Below are 23,934 nucleotides of genomic sequence, written 5' to 3' on the forward strand. Positions count from 1 at the left end.
AGTTAACTATCAACCTAAGAAAAGAGACTGTAAAGACTGAAATAGGATAAAGTAAATGTGGGGCTGATGAACATGTCCAAAATTTGACCTACGGTGGCTGTGCAGGACCAGTGAATGAATGAAACACACTAAGAGCTCAATCCTATATGTATTAACTCAGAAGTAAACCCCAGGTGTTCAATGAGGATTACTCCCTAGTATGTGTGTGTAGGATTACATCCCAAAACTCAGAATCTGGTGCTTTGCAGTTCATTTAATCTGACTTCCAGATTCCATTTCCTATCTATGGATTTCTGCCAATGCTTCCTGTTCATAACAACTGTTTAAACAGAAACTTTTACAAGCAGTGTTTAGCAAGCTATTTATTCCACCTCTACAAATACATTTGGCTGTTAATGGGATAATGGGGAAATGAAGTCCGCACACATATGCATAAGCAAGCACATCATCCAAAAGAGAAATACTTTAACTTTCACCAAAAAACACAAACCCTCAAAATCAGAAACCCTTTGGCACTAAAAACAAAAGCCTTCTGTAAAGCTGTTTGGATATCTATGAGATGTCTATTTAAAAAATAAAACAAGACTTAAGACTGAAACCGAAAAGGCCTTCTCCATTAAGGGTAGACTTCCATTTGTTTGCAAAGCTCTGTCCTTCAGTCATGGAAGCACCCAGAGTTTTCTGAATCGTGCCTTGAACCTATAAAACTGCTGTAGCTACAGAGAGTGCATAAAACAGAAGCAGTCTTAGCAACTATAGCTTCCCAATATGCATCCTAGAATTGTGGGTGTGCTTGCAAACATGTTGCTTTGTGCACATTCACATGCTACATTTTTATCCGCACACTTAGAAGATCTCCTATGCTCGTCTTGAACATGCAGTACAGTATAAGAATTGGCCCTGAGAAGTGTAAAAACTTCCTGGATCTGCAATCGCCACAGAATCATTGCCTGCAACCTTCAAAGCTCAAAGTATTTCTCAAACACTGTCATAGGCTTTATTGTTGGTGTGGTGAGATTGCAGAGCGCTAGGTGGATTCTGATGGGGGGTAGTTGGAAGAGGTTTTGAACAAAGTACTGGCACTGGGGAAATGCCCAGGAAAGAGCTCACATGCTATCAGAAACATAACATCACAGGGTTATGTTGCACAACAGAATGCACACCAGCTCTGGCTCCCTGCAACTTCTGAGAATAGTACCCCCTGAGCATTGTCCTCCTGGGGCTTCTACTGCAAAGTCTCCTAGGGCACTTCCAGATTGGGGTTTGATTCAATCACATACTGATAAATGCAGGCTGCACAACTATAGTTGCTTGGGAGGTCTTGTGCAACAAACCCCAAAATATTGGACTTTTTGCAATAAGTGAGAGGGGAAACAAAATAAAAAAATTCCTTCCAGTAGCACCTTAGAGACCAACTAAGTTTGTTATTGGTATGACCTTTCGCATGCATGAATAGGTATCTGAAAAAGTGTGCGTGCACGTGAAAGCTCATACCAATAACTAACTTAGTTGGTCTCTAGGGTGCTACTGGAAGGCATTTTTTTATTTTGTTTCAACTATGGCAGACCAACACAGCTACCCACCTGTGATAGGGGGAATGCACTGATACGCTGTCTAGCCTCTCCACAAGCAAGTCAGGGTGAATACTCCATCTGGAGGCACCCTTAGCATGTCTGGCACACAGCACAGTTGGCCATTTGCCATTCCCAGCAAGAACCTGACTCTGATGACCAACAGCATCAACCACAAATATGGTTTGTGGATATGCTTTAGTGCAACTCCCATTCATTTACACAGATCTTGTGCAGGAGAAGCTCCTAGTGGCTCGTGTGACCCCTGACTTTTATGTAAGTAAATCCAAACAAGTCAAAGTGCATTACTGAAACATTGTTTATATCAGTTTTGTATATAAATATATATTTACATACACACACAATTTCTCATCACGCTTGTTTCAGGAAAAATAAAACCAGGAAACCCCATGATAAGAAATCCAAGAAAATGCTGCTGCTCACCCAGGTTAGAAGAAATCATCATTGTGATGAAATGTCAGAAGTTGGGAAACAAACCCTCACTGATGTACCTTTTTAGTTCAACAGATACTGCAGGTTGGAATTAAACAAAAAAAATTCCACCATCATAAAGACAAGACCTCAAACAACCCAAAACTGAGCTAGATTTAATTTGTTAAAAAAATCAGAGAAACCCACAACACAAAGTCAGCTGTTCCTTCGCAAAGGACTATTTCCTTTCTTTCATCAGAAAGGCAAAGCTCTTGAGTGAAGGCAGACAAGTTGCATACATTTTCTCAAAGTGAGCTGGAGAAAAACCACACTGCAGGGATGGTTTTTAAGGGCTTTCATGGCCCCACGGACGCACAATGTTATGGAAGATGCTTGGAACAGATGACAGGGGACGAGGGGCAACACAATACTGAAGCAGTGATAACTCTGCAGAAGGACAGAGTGTCAGGCCAATCCCTTTTAAACCTTGTATGAATACAAGATGAGATGGCTGCATATTTCCACCTTTGAGTGTTAAACTCTTTCAAAAACACAGAGTTAACAAGACAACCCTCCCAGGCCATCAATGCTCTGTCAGTGAAGATGCACTTGATCCATCTGTGTTTTGTGATGCAGCTCTCTTGTTCAAGCCAACAGGAAAACTTGGGAAGTACCCATTTTCTTTTCAAGAGGAGGGGGGTGAAGGACATGCATAAATTCCAGATACCATGTATTCAAGGGCCTGCCTGTGCCTCTTTGCAGGTTCATCATCGCTGTGCACTGTTTTCAATGGGAAGAATAGAATGGTGGAGAGCTCTTGTGTGCTGCTTGGGGTCTAATGGTTCGTGTTCTTCTGTGAAACTGTCTGGGCTTCCTGCTCCATCTAATGAGCTTCCACAGCTTGAGTTTGGAGACAACATGTCCTGAAGAAGGTCCTCTTGCACCAGGCCACTCTCTTTGCTGACTTTACCCCTTTGGTTTCCTTCTTCTTCCTGGTCATTGAGCAGCTTGGCCAAGAAATTGATGTATTTCATAGCCAGGCGTAAGATTTCGTTCTTGCTCAGCTTTTTGTCAGGCGGGTGAGTTGGGATGAGCTTGCGGAGCTCAGCAAAAGCTCCATTGACATTCTGCTGCCTCCACCTCTCCCGGCTATTTGTGAATATTCGACGGACCACCTTTGTGTGAGGACCTACAAATAAAAAGAAATGCAAGTTTAGCAGTGACAGAATTCATGGGGAAACAGTAACATGAACACATCGAAACAACTTATTAAAGTGTGGCTTTCAAGTAGGGATGGGCGAATCTCTCGTTTTTCCCATCTTGAATTCAGTTCACCATATTTCTGCATCAGTTTGCAATTTTTTTGAATTAAAAAACCTCACAAAAATTACTCAGCATTTTAGTGTAAATTTCCCCTAAAATACACAATTTTGTTTGTATGCAAATGTTTCAGTTTGTGTATTTTTTCAGAAGTGTGAATTAGATACGGTTGCATAAAAACTGGATTTCTCCTTCATTCCTACAGTACAATCTGTAGATATCTTAGCAGAGCCAGCCAGGTACACTTTTCATCACTGGAACGGGAGACAGAAATTAGACAGGTGCCCAATTCTATCTTCTCATAAGGTGTGGCACAAACTATAATCAGTTCGTATTTCAACCCAATCTCTTCTGCAGCAACATAACCTGAAGTCTCATCCCACAGTGCAGCTTGGCTAGCTACTAATCAGAGAATCCTTAACAGAAAGGAATATACATACAGCACTTCAGGGAGACACTATCTCTATCTATCTATCTATCTATCTATCTATCTATCTATCTATCTATCTATCATCTATCATCTATAGCATATTGGTGGTGGTGGGTGCTAAATTGACACTTTTCAATAGTGGGTCAGTTGCTGTCTCTTAGCCTAAGCTACCTCACAGGGTAGTTGTGAGGATATGATGGGGAGGCGGGAAAGCATATATGCCACCTTGAGTTCCTTGAGGGAAAGATGGGATATAAATCAAACAACCAAATATTATGCAGACTGTGAATTGTTTCATCTTACAAAAACTCATAACACCCAGTTGGATAGTCTGGTGTTCATGATATGACACATGCTATGTGCATTGGGGTCCTTAAGATCCACCAAATACTCTTATAACTGAGGCCCAGTGTTGAGGAGGGGGCCAAGAGAGAGAGAGAGAGAACTTCAACTGCTTGGTACAGAATGCATCCCAAGTTGGCTTTGTTCCAGTGAAAAAAAGCTTCTGCTTGTGCAACGCAGGGCCCCTAATTTTTGTCACACGTACACAAAAGACCTCCATCTACTGCAACCCTCTGGTTCATATTCCATACTGATCAGGAGGGTCTCCTAACCATCAGAAACAACTTTTCAGGGGACACCTGGGTTGCAGTGGGTAGGAGAGATTAGTTGAGGTGCCCATTGAGACTGGTATGGCAGAAGTCAGAGTGGCGCACAGTAGGTGGAACCATGCCTAGGCAGAGCCAACTAATTCTAGTTTTGCCCCATCCTCCTCATTACTGAGTTCCATAATGATGACACTGAGGACTCAGTGATACAGATGCAAATAAAACATTTTAAATGTGTTGTGAAGTGCAATATACAAATGTGACACTAGAGGGCGAAAGTGAGCTATGCCAAATTCAATGTATTTTTCCAAACTTTTTTTAAAAGCATTTTCGCATCATTTTTTTAAAAAAAAAAAATGTGTGTAGATTCCACCTGAGAGTAATGAGGAGGAAGCTGACAACCAACACTGCCCCTCTCTGGGCTCACTATACAAAAGATGGCAGGCAGGTGGGAACTTCGACTTGGGCTGATGGGGCATTGCTCCATTCCTCCAAACAGACTAGCTTCTCCTGGAGATCAGTAAAAATCATCTTGGGCAAACAGAAATGATTTCCACTAGTGCAAAACCGCCATGGATACAGCCCAATAACTGTAATTCACAACCCATTTCCAGCAATTTGCACATACTCAATTTTAGCAGAATTCAATGCCCGTTGGCAGTCACCTCCCAAGGGAAAGGGGCCTAGGACCCAGCAGTTCCCCACAAGTTAGTCCACCCAACAATCGAAGCAGGAAATTGATCGTGTGGGATACGCCCACCTGATCCTAACAGATGATCCTGCTCAATGCTCCAGAGGAAGGCGAAAAAGCCCCGGTGTCTGCCAATGTGCCGCGGGGGGAATTTCCTTCCCGATGCCAACCCAGGTGACCAGGAAAACCCTGTGCATAAGAGCAAGAATCACCACATGTTACAGCAGAAGGCAGTAGCAAGTGTCATTCCCCTGTCTTTTCCATAAGCAATGTTTACCCTTATATTCTGCATGAATTATGCACTGTGCAGATGAAGGAGATTGCACATACTTGACTTACGAGGCATTGTGGAACGCCCTCCCTTCAGATGTCAAAGAGATAAACAACTACCTGACATTCAGAAGACATCTTAAGGCAGCCCTGTTCAGGGAAGTTTTTAATGTGTGACATTTTAGTGTATTTTTGGTCTCTGTGGAAGCCGCCCAGTGGCTGGAGAAACCCAGCCAGATGGGAGGGGTACAAATAAATTATTATTATTATTATTATTATTATTATTATTATTATTATTATTATTATTATTTACTTCAGCATGAATTTGGCATTTTTTAAATCAGCAGCACTGGTGGCAGTGGTGAAGGGTAACTGGTCTGAGTGGGCAGTCAGGTATGAAGGGTCAGGGGGCTGGAGATGTAATGAGGTCAACTGTTGCAACAGGGAAATCTGAATCGATAGGTATTAAGCGGAGGAAGCTGTTGCTCAAAGCTGGATTTGGTTCTCAGTTTGCAAAGGGATAAGCACTAAGGCAAAAAAACTTATTGATGGATCCCCTGCCCTCTGATCCAGAAGCCAGGTGAATGGAATTGACAGAGACAGGGTCAACTCTAGGACTCAAGGAGCAAATTGCCCTCTGGCGGGTCTTCTACATTCGTGGGCACTGCAGACGTGGTGGCAATGACATCCCGCTAGGAGGCTCCATTTTAAATTTCACACAGTGCCCCTGACAGAACATTGTCATGGGCCACTAAAGAAATCACAAAATGGTGGTTGTCAGGCTATATTGGCAGCATTGTGGGAAATTTTAAAATGCCAAATTCAGGGCAGACGTCACTGTCAGTGACCTCTGATTCAGTACTGGGGGCTCGGCAGTGGCCTGGTGCTGACACCAAGCCTGGACTGAGATGAATTAATGCTTAAGAAAAACAATTCTTTACATGCTCACAGACACTCTGCTTTTAGTCACACCAAGAGCCAATTCCCTCCTGACAATCCACACTTAATATACAATTATTTTGAAACCTGGAGTGGCTGTCTTCTCCCCCAGCAGCACCACCCTGTACATATGCCTGGGTGAGTCTGCAAGGACTGGCTTCCTGATGTATATGTTGCAAGGAAGAAATAGCCCAGTGCATCCATCTCTGCATACAAAATTACATAGTTTGTCTCTTTATTCAGAGTAGAGATGGGCAATTGCTGAGAAAAGCAGACATGTGTCAAGGATTTATTTAGGTGCCTATTTGAGTAGGGCTGCCATATGTCCAGGAATTGGAGTGCCAAAATGGCGTCTGGATGGATTTTCACAGAATCGGCCAAATGTCGGTGGGAATCCAGATGTATGGCAACTAGAGCAATATTTTTTTAAAAAAATGCTTTAAAAACACTTATTTTTTTGGAAGATGCTCCCCAAAGGTCAACAACTTTTCCGGATTTTAACTTTGGGGAATATGGCGACCCTGTATTTGAGATCCTTGTGCCCTTGTGCATATACAGATTATAAATCCCTCCTTGCAGGAGGTTCAACAGAAGGAGCTCCACCTGCCTAACAGTTTTCATGACAAGAAGAGTGGCAGTAAAACTGGAAACTGGCCCTGTTCCTGATCCATTTATGCATGGCTTAAAAATATTGAGGGCTTATCTTAAGAACATGTCATGACTGAGAAAACAAATATTACATCTACTTCCACTGAAGCGCTCAATCTGAGAGGATATTTTTCACAACCCATGAGCAAAACTTCTTTAAAAAAAAAAATAGAAATAAAAATCTAGCATTATCCAAATTGATCTGCCAATCTAAATTTTATATCCTGAGTTTTGATGGCTGAACTAAGCACTAAGCCCTAAAAACTCTTTGACTGTGGAGACATTTTTCTTAAGTTACGGGGGTATTGGTGGCATTGAGCTTTTTTCATTGGATCACAAACTTGGTAGCTGTGAAAAAGTTGTGAGAAGGCAACTCTCTATTCTCCAGACCTTATACTTCAGATCAACCTACTGCAGCAACGGTAGAGAATCTCTGGCCCACAGACTTAACTAGGGCCAGCAAGGGTCCCAGTTTGGCCTGCAAAGCTATTCCCAACAAGCCACACCCAACTGTCAAAGTTGATCCATTGGGTTGCAGATAGATAGTGATCTGGCCCACTGAGCCAAAAAGATTCCCCACCTTCTTTAATATACCAGAAGCCTTATCCTGTGGACTTGATTTCATGCATTTATTTTGGGGTGAAAGAGGGTCTCTGTTTGGGGAACTTCTCCAGGAACCCCAACCATCTTACCTGTGCTTGGAGAAAGTCATGTGTTGCAGGCACATCTGAAGTAATCTCAGTTCATAAATAAGATGGAATATGAACTCTCATCCCACAGATACAAATCCAACTTTTTAGTCCTGGTCCTATCAGTCTACCACATCCAATCTACCGCATCACAGAGATCACAAAGTTCTACCTTAGTTTCCCTGAACAAGGTGGCGTTTTGCCAGTTGATTGGTGCACATCTTTTAGACTAAAAATACTTCCCAAGTCTTGCCTTTGAGGATGAAAAGCAGGGGTAGTTCACCAAAAGCCCAGCTCCCCTCCCCCAAGTTCTTCCCTATGGCCCCTGAGAATTTGGCGGCAGCAATGGAACAAAAAATAATGATGATGTCCTCACCAGCATTGGGACTCTGCTGTCGCATGGAGGAGTACCCGCCATAGGTTTCTGCTGTAGAGGGGTGAAAAGAAGGAGGGTACAGGGAAAATTGTGTTCAGTTGTGGAAAATTGTCCTGAGATTGCTATCTAGGGTCATGGTTTCAAATCCCACCCAACCTCAGCAGTGTGTGTGTGTGTGTGTGTCCTGGAGACAGTGGGTGTGAATGTAGGGCAACCTCTTGATCACCCCACACACTTTATAGGTCACTGGCACAAGGCCCTTGGAGAGGTCCCCAGAGGTCAAAGCAGCCCACAGGCCACCCTTGACATAATGCAAAACTGCATTTAGAATGGATTGAATCAAATATATTAGGATCACTGTTGGTTTGGGCTTCTGTAGGCTTAGGGCTCATTGGGGTTGATCATTTTCTGCTTTCTTTTCTTAGCTTGTTCAGGTGACAGAACCACAGAAATACCCCACAGAGTTAATCCATCACAAAATTAATCCCAGTTTTTGAAAACGCCTGTAAAAATAATTGAATAGCCCTGGCGTGTGGATTCATTGTACTGCTTTTCCAGCAGCCTCCCAACCCAGGGTTGTGGCTTAGTGGCAAAGCATCTGCTTCGCATGCAGAAGGTCTCAGGTTCAATCCCTAGGAAGAGCTGGAGGAGGCCCCTATCTGAAACCCTGGAGAGATGCTGCCAATCTGTATACTTTTCAATGAGGCATCCAAATTATATCCAGTCCTTTTATAAATTGTGGAAATATCAATAGGTGAACAACTGAGTTAGCAACAGACAAAGTCAAATGTTTGATGAAATATAAAAATGGGCTCATTAATAGAGCCAGCACGACTGTTAATGTGAATATTGAGGATTACTAAGCATATGTAAAGCAGCATAGCTAGCAAGCAAGCAACCACCTTGCCAATATGGATGGAGGAAATGTCAAACCTGATATTTAAAATATAATATTAAAAGGGTGGGAGATATATTTCAATCTTTTCAGGTGATTTTGTTTTGTTTTGTTTGATGCCTAATTTAAACATAAATGATTGAAAAGCAGCAAGATCATGACCACTGGATATTTCTATTGCTTTGAAATACATTACAAATCCTCACCATGTTCTGTAAGTGGCGACCTCTCACTGGGAAGGAGTTCTGACCTCCAAATGGCATTTTGCCAGTTAATTACCCTGGGATTATCAGGCTGCCATGGTCACAATAACCCAATTTCTCCATAGCAGTTCTTGAGCAAATGAGGTGTGGGTGACAGCATGTGTCCCATTCATGGAATTAGTTCCAGGGGTTTTTAACAAAGTTTCTACTTCATGTCATTATCCCACATCAATAAAACCTGTTCTGCATCCTCACTTTGGCTTCTTTGATTCTCGACCTGCACAAGTTGTGCCCCACTAAGGCAAACCCTCTTTGTCATATTGCTGCCTGCCTAAGGCTACGAAAGGGCTGCCGAGAATCTGGACATGACTGATTGGGCTGTGTTCAGCTTGGTGGTTACAAGAACACATGCCCAGTTTATACACAGTCCAGACAGGCTAGTAGTACTTCTGGGGCTTAAGTTCATGTCCTCAGTATATATAAGCCAAGAAGGAACATCTCACCAGTCAAGTATACACTGATGCTTCACATGGTTCAGGTGTAAAGAAGCCTAAAATCAACCTTTTGCTCATAGGCAGCTTTTAAATTATTCCATGAACTTCAAGGCCAGTATATATACATTCATAGTTTCCAGCAACTGGTGCTCAGAGGCATATGCCTTCTTTGATAGTGGAGGTAGAACATAGGCATCAGTAGTAGCCACTGATAAGCCCTCTCCTCCATGAATTTGTCTAATCCTGTTTTGAAGCCATCCATGTTGGTGCCCATCGATGCCTCTTGTGGAAGCAAATGCCATAGTTCAATGAGGCTCTATCAAGGACATTGTTTTGTCTGCCTGAACCTTCCAACATTCAGTTTCAGGGGATGAAGAGAGAGGGAGCGTGACTTCTCTCTCTCCACTTTCTCCACACCTTACACACCTCTATCCTGCCACCTGTCTTACTCATCTCTTTTTGTTTTTTTAAACAAAGAAAGGCTCAAGTGTTGTAACCTTTCCTCCTGTCCTGTGATCGTTTTGGCTGTCCTTTAGCTATTCTTTTTCCAGCTGCATAATATCCATTTTGAGGTAAGGTGGCCAGAACTGGACACAATAGGTTCCTATAACAGCATCACGATATTGGCAGCTTTATTTTCAATCCCATGGAATTTGCATTTTTCACAGCTACAATATTGTGTATTGCTTCAAAATGTGGTCAGCCAGTCCTGCTGCTTCAGAGGACCCTCCTTCTTGTTCTGCTGATTGAGGCCCTGGGCTTCTGCACCCAAGTCCAGCCCTGAAAGCTCCAGAACATCTGGACACATGACCCAGCTGAAGGTCCAAAGGCCTCACCCCCTCAAACCCCATCCAACACTGATGGCTACGCTCCTTTGATTTCCAAAAACTGGTTTTGCTTAGTGCATATTGCCTAAATACATGAATAACTACAGGACCAGGGCAATATAGTAGGCAAATATTGTCTTCTCCCTCCTAGGGTGGTCATCAACTAAGCTTTACTCAGAGTAGAAGAACCACAGAACTTAATGGACCTAACTTAGTCATGCCTATTCATTTCAATGGATCTGCTCTGAGTAAAACTTTAATGAATACCACCCAATTGGTTTCATCCCAACATTTTCCCATTATTGCTACTGTCACCATCATCATCACTACTATGAAGCCAACACGGTGCCTTCCAGGTGCTGTAGGTCTATAGCTCCCATCATCTCCGGCCATTAGTCATGCTGGCTGGGGCTGATGGGAGTTGGAGTCCGACAACTATGTTAATTACCTCTGATTTATGTACTTAGGCATCGTATATTCACCAAATGCAGATCCTTAAGTCGCCAAAATGACACACCATCCACACACAAGAGGGAAGTGATAGCAGGCTTGGGGGAACCTCAATGTTTGCTAGGTACAAAAATCATTTGGAGGGGGGAGGAAAACCTGAAAGCAGGACAACAGCCCAAGCAGAACTCAGCATGCTGAATGGCTATGGAATGCTGTGGAGTGAAGGAAGCATGACAGGAGGTGTGGCTGGCTGGAACGCTGAGCAGGAGGACTGCTACTACAACGTTTTGTTGCAAGTTCCACCTGTAGATCATAATCTGTCCGTCCCCCGTCCCCCCGCCAGCACAAAAATAACAGGAAATTAACTAGCAGCTCACAGTTCTTGAGACTCTCAAATTTAAAAAGCTTCCTCACCATCAGAGAGCTCCACTTCATAGGGGGACGGTCTTCTTTTTACTCGGTTGTTGCTGTACATTGAGAAGTTATCTGGCTCTCCAAAGAAACCACTGCAAAGCAAGAGGCAGAACACAGGAGAAAATGAGGAGAGAGAGCACAGTACTGCAAGGCAGATCTCTGCTGAGGACACTGGGCAGTCTTTGAACGTACTCCCATTCAGCTGAGCATATGCAGAGAGAGTGTGAGTGTGGGAAGGGGGGCATTGTGTGATGAGCATTCATAACATCACACATATATGCACATATTACAGATGCTCATCACACACACCGAGAAACCTTGAGCTGCAATTCTAAGCACATTTATTTGGATGTAAGTTCCCCTGAAACCCATTCACCTTCTAAATAAGATGCTCTTAGGATTCAGATGTATTACACACGGGCCTGAAGCACTTTCAGAGTGCTTCTAATGGAAGAATTAAGGTATACTTTGCAGCACCTTTTTTTAAGCCCAAGGGATGCTTACCAGGGTTAAAGGATTTGTGTAACAAGGGGGGGGGGGGGAATCATTGTGGAAGCATCTACTAACCTCAAAGAAGGCTTGGCCCTGGCATGACAGAGCTTTTTAATATACATATGAATTGCGATTAAACTGCATTGCATTTCTGCAGGCAGTGAAAAGGAACCTCAACAATTTCCTAACTAATGGAGGCAACACATTGATTAAACACTCAGAATAATCCCTGGGAGGAAATGTTTCCTCTCTGTTTTTGATCTCTTCCACTATAGACAATTTCTCGGCGAGGGAGGGTGGGAGAGGGATCCAGAGCGCTAGCATTACCTTTGTTACTTTAAGGCTATCAACGTCTGCTGGTTAGTAATGCTAGTTAGTTCAATGGCATTTCACGGCACAGCCTTTTTTACAGTTCTAGCCCGTACACTTAACAAATGGCATTAAAAAAAAAAAAAAGACCTGGCAGTCAACGGGTTCCTTCATCATTATTGTTTTAAAAATGATGCATAATTGTGGTTTAGAAAATGACGTATACAGAGGGGCCACTGAATTTGATTGTCAATAGAGAACAGGCGATCCACCAGAGAGAATCTGTTTCCTTCTGGCTCCTATAGACGAAGGTGGCGGCTATTAATTTCGTAGCAAGTAAGGCAAAAAATCAATTCTCTCTATAGCAAGCGGACAAAAGGGAAAGGCAGACACAGCTCAGGTTTGGCACTCAGAGGGCATAAGAAGGCGAGAGGACAAAAAAAAAAGAGCGGGGAAAGAAACAGATGTTGGTTTGTAAAAGAAAAATGAAGGAGAGAGAGGAAGCGTGGGGGCATGGCAAAGCCCCCAAACCAGAGCATGAGACTCTTAAACTCAAGGTCGTGGGTTCGAAGCCTACGCTGGGCAAAATATTCCTCCACTGCAGGGCCCTCGTGCTCCCTTCCAATTCTACAATTCTGTGATTCTGTGAAACCGGAGGACATCCTCGACAATGGTGGCATATGACAAAGGCGACCCTAAGCAAACCAAGCCGAGAACGGATGGCCCAGGCAGAAAAATCCCTTCCTCCCCCCTCTCCCTCCCCCGACGCTGCGGCGGACCTGCTGGCGGTGCTGAGCGGGGGGCCGAGGCCGTAGAGCATGGCTCGCGCAGGTGGCTGGAGCGGGAGCGCAGGGGCTGCCGTGGGGCTGAGCTGCACCATGCGGGCGTCGCTGCTGGCGTTGCTGCTGCTGCTGCTGGTGAGGTTGGCGCCGGCGGGGGGCGTGCCCGTGCCTGTGCCCGCGGCGGTGGCGAGGGCGAGGGCAAGGGCGCTGGCCGGCTCGGCGCGCTGCGCTCGGCTGTTGGTGCTGCTGCTGCTGTTGGTGCTGCTGCCTCCGTCTCGCTCGCGCTGGCTCTGCCTGGCGCCGCTCGGCGCGTCCGCGGCTTTTATAGGGCGCCCGGCGCGCACCAGCTCGATCACGGGCACCGGCGCGGCGGGGGGCGCCGGGCCGGGGGAGGGGGGCGGCCGGCCTGTCTCCTTGGCAACCCCATTGAGCAGCGCCGGCTCCCCCGGGAGGGCCATCCCCCCGCGCCTCCGATCGCCAACGCCGCCGACGCTGTGGCTGCCCGAGCCCAAGCCCAAGTCCGGCTCGCCGACGCCCTCCGCTGCGGCTCCGGCTCCGTGCGCGGCATCCCGCGGCGGGTCACTGGGGGGCCTCTCCATCAGCATCCTGGGGAGAAAGAGGGAGAGGAGAGCCGTGAGGGAGGGAGGGGCGCGCGGGGGGGCGGGGAGGGGAGGGAAAGGAGGAGAAAGGGAAAGTGGAGGAAGAGGAAGGAAGGAAGGAAGGAAGGAAGGAAGGAAGGAAGGAAGGAAGGAAGGAAGGAAGGAAGGAAGGAAGGAAGGAAGGAAGATGAAACGGGGAGGGAGACGAGGGAGGAAAATTGCGCTCAGGGTGAAGAAAGGAGAAGGGCGAACGAGACGAGCTTCCACCCCAAAAAAGGGCTGGAAGACTGGGAGGAGGAAGGATCGGGAAAGAAAGCGACGCCTTCCCCGCCCGCGACGTCGCCCGCTTGTCATTGGCAGCGCAGCGGGCGCCCAGAGGGGTTGGGCACCGGCTCAGGGCCGCTCAGCAGCCGCGGAGGACAGTTGTGCGGCTAGCATGGCGCGCCGCGTAGAGCGCGCGGCCCTTGTGTGGCCCGGTGGCCGGGCAAGCTCGGGCGGGGACCCCCACGCGAATCTAAGACGGGAGAAGAGGGCAGAGCAAAGGGGGTCCCTTCCCCAACCTCCGGCTCTGAGACTTCCCTGCGTCCCAGGAAAGCGAAAGGATTTTCTCTTCAACCCGCCCTCCATCCTCTTGCGGGAAACTCTTTGCCTGCCCTGCCCATATCTCGTTTTTGCTTTTTAATTCCACACACGCACCCTTCGGACTTCGTGGCAATCGGGCGCGCATACCGCGCAAAGGTGTTGCGCGGGTGCGTTTCCTAAGAGAGTGAGGGTGGCCTCGGGGAAGTCATGCTAACAGATATGAGGTGGGTGGGGAGAGCGGCCGGAGGATCAGATATCTACCATTTGGTGGAAGAGGAGGACGGTGGCAGAGTGACAGTGTCAACCAAAAGAGGAGGAGTTGTGCAGTGGGGAGAAGGAGACGGAGACGAAGGGAAGCCAGCAAAGCATCTTTGTTGCTGAAATAAAAAGAAAATCGCCACCATTCGCTGAAGCAGCCTGCGCGGAAGAGAAACTTTTTCATTCCACATTAATGTCAGGGATAATTGGGGGGGGGGGTGTAATAAGAAATCATATCACAATGGAAGAGTGAAAAGGAAGGAAAGAAGGAAAGAAGGAATTCACCTGTCTGTAATAACCTCTTAAAAAACAGCGCTGTAACTGCGTTCCCATCTCCTTTTTTATTTATTCTACCGATCCAAAATTAAAATGAAATGAAAACTCAGGTGTTTCTTGAGTGAATCGCAATGCTGATGTATTCTGTTATGGTGTTTTTCCGGATAAAAAGGTAAAGGACCCCTGACAGTTAAGTCCAGTCGCGAACGACTCTGGGGTTGATATCAGCTTTTAAATTAACTTTGCATAGCCATATCGATGCCTTCAACTAATAATACTTTGGGGGGGGGGTAATAGGACTCTCGTCCTGAGTGTTCCCTCTAGCCAACACTTGCCTTGCCTTCCTCGCTGCAACAAAGCGCGAAATAAAGGCACTTTCCCAAAGTCGGCTGCGCCCAGGCTCTGAGAACAGAGCCAGATTTGTTAACCTCCAAGCGCTCCACGAAATAGATGAATTATCCCGAACCTGGGCGCGCGCACACACACACAGCCAGTTAAATTCGAATATTTGGGCTTCACAACACATTTTGACTCGAATTCTCCCGATTACGTCAATAGGCCTTTCTCCAAGTAAATGTTCCGATCGGCGATAGTATTGTGATCAGCAGAACCAAACGTGTCTCAGTTCCAACTCTTCTGGCCGCAGCCAACACAGTTTTATTATAACGAACGGAGACCCTCCCCCTCTATCGCTTTGCAGCCATCAGATTTCTGGGGATCGCGATGAACTCTAAGGCTATTTGGTGGCACAGACTGCTGCGGGGGTGGGGAATGGCTTCCGGTTTGATCCAGAAACGCCAAACAACAGGAAGCTGTCTGTGAGCCCAAACTCGGTTTTTCCAACTATCTCCATAATACTTGCAGAGGGAGTAGCCGTGCTGATATCTTGACACCTCTCCCCGCCCCCCAAAAGGAGTACTGTTGCACCTCAAAGACTAAAAATTATTACGGCATAAGCTTCATCTTAAATACTTGGTAGACCAGGTAGCCCTTTCAGATGGCAATCCGATATGCACTTAATTGGAAGCAAGTCCCACGAGAATGAGGGGTGCTATCTTCCGAATATACATCCCTAGAACCACCCACCTACACACACACACAACACATCGCTGGGGTGATTTTCCCGGAGTCCCTCTGAGTCCAAGGAGATTGGTTCCCGAGGACCGAGTGAAATATGTTCAGGATTTCAGCCTCAAACCGGCGGTCCTGGTTAGCTAGTGAATGGGTTGGTTGCGTTCAAGCAAACAGTAGATCAGGGCTCCCGTTTAAAGCAAGAACAAAACAAAGCACGAAGAAATAGAGGCGTTTGAAACGCAATTTATATTGGGGCTGATTGGCGGAGGGGGCCTAGAGAAATCCATATTTTATGGTGTTTCGTTTAAATCGCTTAAATGCAGCGGAATTATTCCCGTCCGGCTTTCTCCGCTGAGCTGCGGGCTGTTAATTTCACGCCTGGAGCATAAATCCGGTCAGCGCCTCGCTCGGCTGCATAGAAAAACCGAGGCTTATATTGGTTTCTGGCGAACTGAAACCACAACAGCCCCCGGGGATCGGCCGAGGAGTTGTCTCTGCCCACCCAGCGGGGCTCTCCTCCGAACACTGGCGCGTCGAAAGGCAAGCAAGACCAGCGGCTGAAGCGGGGAGCGGAACGCGGGGAGCCCAAGACCATTGAGGGCGGGTGGCCTAACCCAACTCCTACGCTTGTTGGACCTCAAAGGTCAAAACACCACACTGAGTTTCTCGAGTACATAAGGAAGGATTCCCAACGCCTTGGCTACTAGTGCATAGGGTCTTAATTTAATAATAATAATAATAATAATAATAATAATAATAATAATAATAATAAATTTTATTATTTATACCCCGCCCAGGATTTATACCCCGTAAGGGCAGCATGGAGAACGTTTAGAATATCTAGCATTCAGACCTGCCCGACTGTCCCCAGACTTACGCTGCAGCCCATAAGACCCATGAACTCGATAGTATTTTATCATTTATCTCAACGATTGGTATGACGCTTGATTGCGGTTGTCTCTGTGTGCAGGAGACCTAACCTATCATAAAAAGACGAACGCGAGTTAAAACTATAAAATCATAATTCATCCTGCAGGAAATACGACGACAATCTTCAGTAAGTTCAGGGGTGGAAGGACTTGTCTGGCCTCAACTGGGAGGGAGCTGCACAAAATTAGACCTCGCAACGTTGAAGGCAGGAGGACTCTTTGTGGTTACAAATTGAGCATCATCCCAGCCACCGCACCGCCCCCAGTGACTTCCCTGAAGACTTCAGTAGTCCAGCAGGGATATAATGGATCTGGCGATCCCTGGTACCTCTGGACCGACCCAAGTTGGGAATTAATACAAAGACCTGACCCAGCAGCGAATATGACAAGTGGCTTATATATGCGATTGTCGCTTTGCTGCTCGGAATTAATCAGTTCGTATGCTGTGGCAGCAAAGCATCATTTAAACCAAGGGACCTGATTTCAAGGCTTTGTAGGCAGACGGACCTGCCCAAGCCCAGCCCAACCATACCAGTGAAGGACCACGCCACCAAGAATGTCCTAAACGCCCGCGAAACCAGCAGGATTTCCTTGTTGTCAAAATCTCCGTTTGGGACCGGGGCTTTTCTTTCCATTCCTTCGGCTTCTGCCGGGATGGGTTGGAAGAGGGAGATCTTTGGGTGGCAGCTTTGGAGAGAGTAAGGGGGCTGGAGGGGGGCGTCGTGGAGAAGGAGGAAAGCGCCATCAAGATAGCACGACTCTATCTTTGACCAGTCACGACCCCTCCCCTGCTTTCAACTGCCTCGGCAGCAGCACCCACCCAATCCGGCCGCCTCCTTCCTCCTTTTAATTGGACTTTCTGATACTGTACAAGGAGGTAGAATTGGCCTCTGCCAGATGTTAAGCAGCGGCAGCCCCTCGCCTCTTGCCTCCACAAAGCCCCTCTCATTATCAAGGCCGCCTCTCCTCCTCCTCCTACCTCGAGGGGGCTCGCATTTAGGGAGGGGCTAGCCCAGGATGCTGCCTCCTGCCACGGCTTAAGCAGAGGAAGAAGCATCTCGGATCAGGAGGGATCCGTCCCGGATATGGGACTGAGGAAGTGGAGCGCGAGGAGAGCTATTTAGATCTGGGCAGGGTAGGGGGTATATTTAACTAGAAAGCCAGGGGAAAATGAGTGTCTGTGCAAATGGGCCATAACATAATATTTCACATCAATGCTCACATCCTAAACGCATTCTCGGTCTGAAATAAGTACAATTGATTTTGATGGGGTTAGTTTCGAAGGAAATGTTAAGGTTCGCAGTCTGGTTTCGATTTCCGGTTCATGCGTCAATTATCATATGTATGTGAGAAGTGCCTTTCCTACCAGTAACCACAGGAGTCCAGCAGGAGGGAGGGGGGGACAGAAAGCTTCACCCCCATCTCTCCATTCCCCACGCCACTAACAATCTTGTCTCAAAGAAGTCAGTCTCACCAATGAGAGAGAAGTCGTCTACCACTGGTATGTCTAGCCTAGTAAAGGAGACTGAGAGGAGATATGATAGACATCTTCAAATATCTAAAGGGCTGTCACACTGAGGATAGAAAAAGTTGTTTTCTCCTGCTCCGAAGGCTAGGGCCCGAACCAATGGCGTCTAGCTACAAGATTCCGACTAAACATCAGAAGTAACTGTTCGACAGTGGAACAGACTCCCACCAGAGGTGGTGGACTCTCCTTCCTCGGAGGTTTTTAAGTAGAGATGGGATGGCTGTCTGTCATGTATGATCTAGTTGAGATTCCTGGATTTAAGGAGGCTGGACTAGTTGACCTTCAGTGTCCCTTCCAACTCTACAATTCTATGATTCTATGACAATTTAATTTCGCTTTATGTACCCCTAAATATTTGCCGAACCACATTTTGGGATGTGAAAAGTCTGAAGGAACGGGATAGCTTCTATCTCTTACCACCCCCTCCTTCTAATCGAGTATGCTTTTGCAGGCAAAAAAACCCCTACCCACAATATTATTATTATTATTATTATTATTATTATTATTATTTGCAGCTTCAGGCCTGGTGAAGATTCCTGTGCGACTCAGAAGCTTGTTTTTGTACCCTGCCTTTTGTATTCGCTCTTGGGCGCAAAGGAAACGATCGTTTTCTTTCCTTCGACGCTTCCTTCCCATTGTATTGTTGTGGGGGAGAGGTGTGGGGCTCTTCCTTTTACATAGAAGGAAGCCGCGATCCCTGCGGTAGTTGTTCGCTCTGCTCCTGACACAAGCCCTGGATCTCCAGCAGCCTTGAGTCTGTCCAACCACGGAACTGCGGGAGAAGCGAGCGGCCAGCAAATTGCAGATAAGTGGCGGGAAAAGTCCGGCGCACGTCTTAGCAGGGTCTGGAGGAGTGAGCTGCGTTTGGGGTTTTGTTGTACGCACGCTGTACCCAGAAAGAAATGTATGAAACGCGAAAATGTGTGTGTTTGGGGGATGGGGAGAGAAGCATTCGAGAGACGTGGATTACACGCACACACCATACTGAATTCACCGTCAGCATATGCACTGCTACAAAATCGAGAGATGGCCAGGAGAAGCAAGTTTGTGGAGGAAGATGACGTCTGTTAAAGGTTATCTGCGGAGCTTCCATTTCGGAGGCAGTCTACCCCTGGTAACCGGATGCCTGAACAAAAGAGGAGAGTACCGCTCTCTTGCCTTGCCTTTTATTCTAACAATAAGTTACCAGTGCCAAATTTAATTATTTAAAATTTAGATGCACGGGCTGCTTTTAAAAGACAAAATAAAAGAGTTACAAAAAGATGATTAAGACATAATAGGGATGGCATAGGACACCATTTAAAGCTTAAATTGAATTAAACGAGAGTTGTAAACTAGAGTATCATCCAGCTGCATTAACTATTTATTTATTATTGGACTTATTCGTCTTTTTTACAGACTGTAAACTCAAAACAACTTACAATGTAATCGCAAAACTAAAACCAATATAAAGTTTCAATACAACAACAACACCGATATACATTAAAAGCATTCTGACACAACTGACCTACTGAAAAAGGCCTCAATAGCTAAAAGTCTCCAGGATAAAGGTCGGGGGCGGGGACACGTTCGTGATTGGCTCCCAAAAGCAGCCAGTAATCGCATCAGGCGCAATTCCCTGGAGAGAGAGCATTCTATAAACTGGGAGCCACCACTGAAAAGGTCCCTTATTGTGTTGTCACCCTGCAGACCTAATTCAGAGGGGGCACATGGAGAAAGAGCTCCCGTGATGATCACAGGGCTGGGGTTGGTTCACCTGGCGAGAGGCGGTCCCTGAGGTAGTGGGGTCCCGAGTGGCACAAAGCGTTACAGGTCGAAACCAGCACTTCGAATTGAGCTCGGAAACTAATTGGCAGCCAGTGAGTCGTGTCAGAATTAGCTTTATACGCTCAGATCATCTTGCGCCCGTCAGCAATGCGGTCGCGGAATTTCGCACCGGTGTGGTTTCTGAACTGTCTTCAAGACAGCCCTACGTATAATGCATTGCAGTAATCTAGCCTAAATACGCATGCTTCTGTCTGGCCACAGTTGCAGAGAGGCTGCTGAGCCGATGGGCTTGTAAAGGTCATTCTGTTCTGAAGCATAGCTTAGCAGCCTTGAGGGGCTGTGGGTGTCTTCTCCTACAAAGTTATCACGCATTTCAAGCGAGATGTGGGTTTTACCATCAGGACATCGCGCAGCCTGCTTGTGTGTTTACCTGATCTGTCTGTCAATAAATCAAGGGCGGAAGCGCGAGTGGAAACGTCTACAGGGAGAAAGCCTCAGTACAGGCTTCTACACGATCTGGATGTTTTTTGCGTGTAAGCCAATACACGCAGAGGGAAGGAGGAGGAGCTGCTTGGTAAGGCTCCGCCCCCCGATTTGGACCTAGGCGACCTTTCTACATTCCCACACAAACGTCTATCTATCTATCCATCTATCTATCTATCCATCTATCTATCCATCTCTCCATCATCTAAATGCAATGTATTCTTTTGCTCTCAGTTCCTAAGCGCGCAGATGCCATAATTGTGGTGTACATATTTTGATGGATGCAAATATATCACTTTTCTGCTCTACTGTAAAACACACAACGCTCCCTGTATTAGTAGGCAGATGATAGTCTATTTTATTTATTCTTTGTACCACGAGGAATTAGAGGACTGTATGCACCAGCATGCTGGCTGCAGGAAACCGAAGGAAAAAAGAGAACGAAAGGAAACATTTGAGCAGGCTAGCGCCTCGCTTGGCTTTTGGGGCTATATTATTCAGAAATACCGTTTTAAGTGAAAATTGGTATGGGGGAGGGGGGAAGTTTTAAAATTTTATTTGAAGGAACCCGTTTTACAGGAAATATTCAGAATCGGAATTCCTAAAAGACGAAGAAGGGAGCAGGGTGCGACAAATTACAGTTCGGAATGTGTTGCATTTTCAGCCTTCTGCTGTTTTTATGCACACGTGCATTAGCTGAATACTGTAACACGGTAGATCTTGACAGCATCTGAATTGGGAGAACGAAATTCCCACCCTCTGCAATATTGCCCATCTGCAAATAGGTTCTGTTTTAAGTTAATAAATAATAATCATAAAATAATAATAATTGCACTGCTCCAAATGAGCTTTCTTAAAGAATCCACCTTGTCTGCTCCCAAATCTTTAGCTTTCTCGCGGAAAACATGGGACGACAACGCACAGAGGGCCGCCCAAGCCTTCTCTTCGCGGCCTGTTAGGCTGCCACGCACTTCGGTATCCGCTTAAGAGAGATTCTGCGCCTTCTCAGACAGGCCGTCTTTCCTGGACGCTTCCCATCCCTCTCCCATCAATACCTCGCACTTCTTATTAGTCTTTTAGTCTAATGCGCAAAAAAACGCATTTGATTTCCATCCCTGCAAATCCAAGTATCTCAGGGAGAAAAAGAGGCGACTAGAAGCGGGAAACGAGTCTGAATCTGGGATCTGAGCGCCTGAATCCGCCGGCTAACTCGGTTTGCCGCCTGCGGACTGGCTTAGCTTCTTTTGTTTTACCGATCCGCAGCCACCACCGTAGACATTTCCCCCGCCTTAAAATACCGGGCCAAGCCTGAGCTTCTTAGTGCTGGTTATCTACAGCAACAGGGATAAAGTCCAGCTGCAGTCTTCTGTACACGCGTGCCGGGGAGCAGACGTGCAGAGAATGCGGGACCGGGTTCGCACGCAACCAGCCCGCCTCCCGCTTCCACTTTATTCCACATTTGCTTCTGGACTCACAGCAGGCCGTTTGCTGGATGGGAACGGGCTCCAGCACAAAGAAAAATAGAGAGTTTTTAAAACAACAACAACTCCCAGATAGCAAAAGCAGCTGAAGAGCAACCGCCCTGACGGATAGCTACCTCGTTTCGTTAGCTAACCTGAAAACATCCAGGGGTTTTGCAGTGGAAAGGCGAGGCAGCGAGCGGGCGAAGAAATAAATGAAAATACACATCCACATAATTTGATATTTCTTTCATCCTGCTTTCCTCCCTTCCTCAGTGTGTATATAGGCGTTTGTGTGTGTGCATATATATGTATATGCACATGTGCGCATGAGAGCGACCTCAGAGTCTGGGAATGACGCGGGGATTTATATATATGTAAGTATTTCTATTACTTCTTTGGCCGCCTCCCATCCCTCTTCTCTGTCGGAGGCAAGGCTACCTAATCCAGGCCCATTGGCAGGCCGGCTGCGGAGCGAAGATACCCAAAAAAACACACACACGCACAAAATAACCCGCGAGAAAACAATATCGAGCGCGTCTCGATCGTCTCTCTCTTTTACTCACCATTTGCTTTTCATTGGTGAAAATGACTGGAGCCATTTTGTGGCCTATTCATGGCGGATGGATGCAATTTTTTCCCCCTCTCCCCCTTTTCCTTTCTCCCCGCCTCCCTCTACCGTAAAAAAAAGAAAAAGAAAAAAGATAAAGCAAAAAAAAAAAAAAAAGGAGAAAAGAGAAAGAGAGTGTTGGGTGGCTTCGCAGCGCCGGGATCTCATTCCCACATCACGTCCAGTTTCCTATTTAGTATGGAGAGCGGAACACCGGAGCAATGTGGCCAAGAGAGATAAGGCGCTCGCAGTGGCCCGCCTGCCCTGATAAGCCCCTAAACCCATTATTTATGAAATGATTCATTATTATTTGGCAATTTTATCGAAGGAAAGCGGAAAATTATTGCAGGGATATGCAGAGAGAGGGACTTTGGAATGCATGCCGGATTGCTTTTTTAGACGGGTGCGCGCGCGCGCAAGGGCGCGCGTTTAGATGCGCTTTAAAAAGAGACAGAGGGGGAAAAAACGTGGGAGGGAAGAGGAGGAATAAAATATTCGCCAGGACTGCCCACATTTGAATAACGATCTTTTCTTTCAGCTTTCTTGGTGGTTACGATTCTCCCCCACAGGCTTCCTCTGCGTGCCCCCCCTCACCCGCCCACCCGCCTCCACAGCACACCCGGCATTAAATATGGAACACCTACTCGGCTCTTAATTTAATTTAATGAGCCAAAATAAAATGGATCGAGATATTGAAAAGGGGGAGAAGTGTGCGAGCGTGTAACTAAATGGCTGAGGGGAGCAGCATGTCTGGTACAACTGGGTAAACAAAGGGAAGGGATATAAAAAATCCTTCCCTAGCCAATAAATAAAGAAATAAATAAAATGTGTGGGCATAAACTAGCGATATTTGCTGGTTTAATTTGATATTCGACGGAGGGAAGTGGGGGCAATTAAGGAAATCAGAGGTGGGGGTGCTATTTAGGAATAAAAGCTCATTGAAGTGCGCAGTTATGGTTATTTTTAAATAACCCGTCAAATATGTAACCTTTTCATGGGAAGGAGATGGGCTAATATTCCGGAGGGGGGCATTAAGGCGCTCGGTTGGGGAAGGGACTCAGAACGACCACTGGAGATAGATGCAGAATTGAGTTGGCGGAGCTAAGATCCATAAAGTTCAGAGGCGCTGATGGATGGAAGAAAAACAAATAGAGCCTTTTTATTCCCGTCTATTCTCTCGGATCCTAAGCAAGTATTAGCAGGATGTGCGTCCCATTCATTTTAACAGAGCACCGATGAGCAGTAAATGTCACATTTCCAAACCAAATTTCGTCTCCTTTCAATAGAGTCGTATGTGTGCAAGGCGCGTTCTCATTTGCATCGAACTAGGCGAAAAGCAGCTACAGTTAATCTGGAATACATGGAAGCCCTTTTGTGTCGGTGCATTTATCTCAAATCGGTGGGAAACCGTTTAAGTGTGCTCCCGGTTAACTACTGCGGAGTAATTACCTCCCTTCGGGATCGATGCAGATATAGCATTCCCGTCCGAGGTGCCTTGAAATAAAAGGATGAAAAGTGGAAGTGACTC

General features: G+C 46.3%; 1 protein-coding gene and 1 long non-coding RNA gene across 4 annotated transcripts; one reads left to right on the forward strand and one right to left on the reverse strand.

Moving 5' to 3' along the window:
• Nucleotides 1–1,872: 1,872 nt before the first annotated feature.
• On the reverse strand, nucleotides 1,873–22,794 carry TAL1 (TAL bHLH transcription factor 1, erythroid differentiation factor). 3 transcript variants are annotated; one of them, XM_083447193.1, is made up of 5 exons: nucleotides 22,363–22,794; nucleotides 12,838–13,446; nucleotides 11,258–11,349; nucleotides 7,975–8,025; nucleotides 1,873–3,192 (listed from the first exon to the last, which is right to left on the reverse strand). In XM_083447193.1, exons 1-5 carry the CDS (start codon nucleotides 22,374–22,376, stop codon nucleotides 2,771–2,773), a joined length of 1,188 nt encoding a protein of 395 aa, XP_083303319.1. In that variant the 5' UTR covers nucleotides 22,377–22,794; the 3' UTR covers nucleotides 1,873–2,770. The 3 variants fall into 3 exon arrangements, with proteins under 3 accessions (XP_083303319.1, XP_083303320.1, XP_083303321.1); XM_083447194.1 differs by having other exon boundaries at nucleotides 7,975–8,022; nucleotides 22,363–22,572; XM_083447195.1 differs by lacking the exon at nucleotides 7,975–8,025 and having other exon boundaries at nucleotides 22,363–22,464.
• On the forward strand, nucleotides 17,946–19,297 carry LOC310680227. Its single transcript, XR_014512705.1, has 2 exons — nucleotides 17,946–18,059; nucleotides 18,602–19,297. It is a non-coding gene; the product is annotated as an uncharacterized lncRNA (long non-coding RNA).
• Nucleotides 22,795–23,934: the final 1,140 nt, after the last annotated feature.

Source organism: Podarcis tiliguerta (assembly GCF_965153285.1).
Source record: "Podarcis tiliguerta genome assembly, chromosome: 6".
NCBI lineage: Eukaryota > Metazoa > Chordata > Lepidosauria > Squamata > Lacertidae > Podarcis > Podarcis tiliguerta.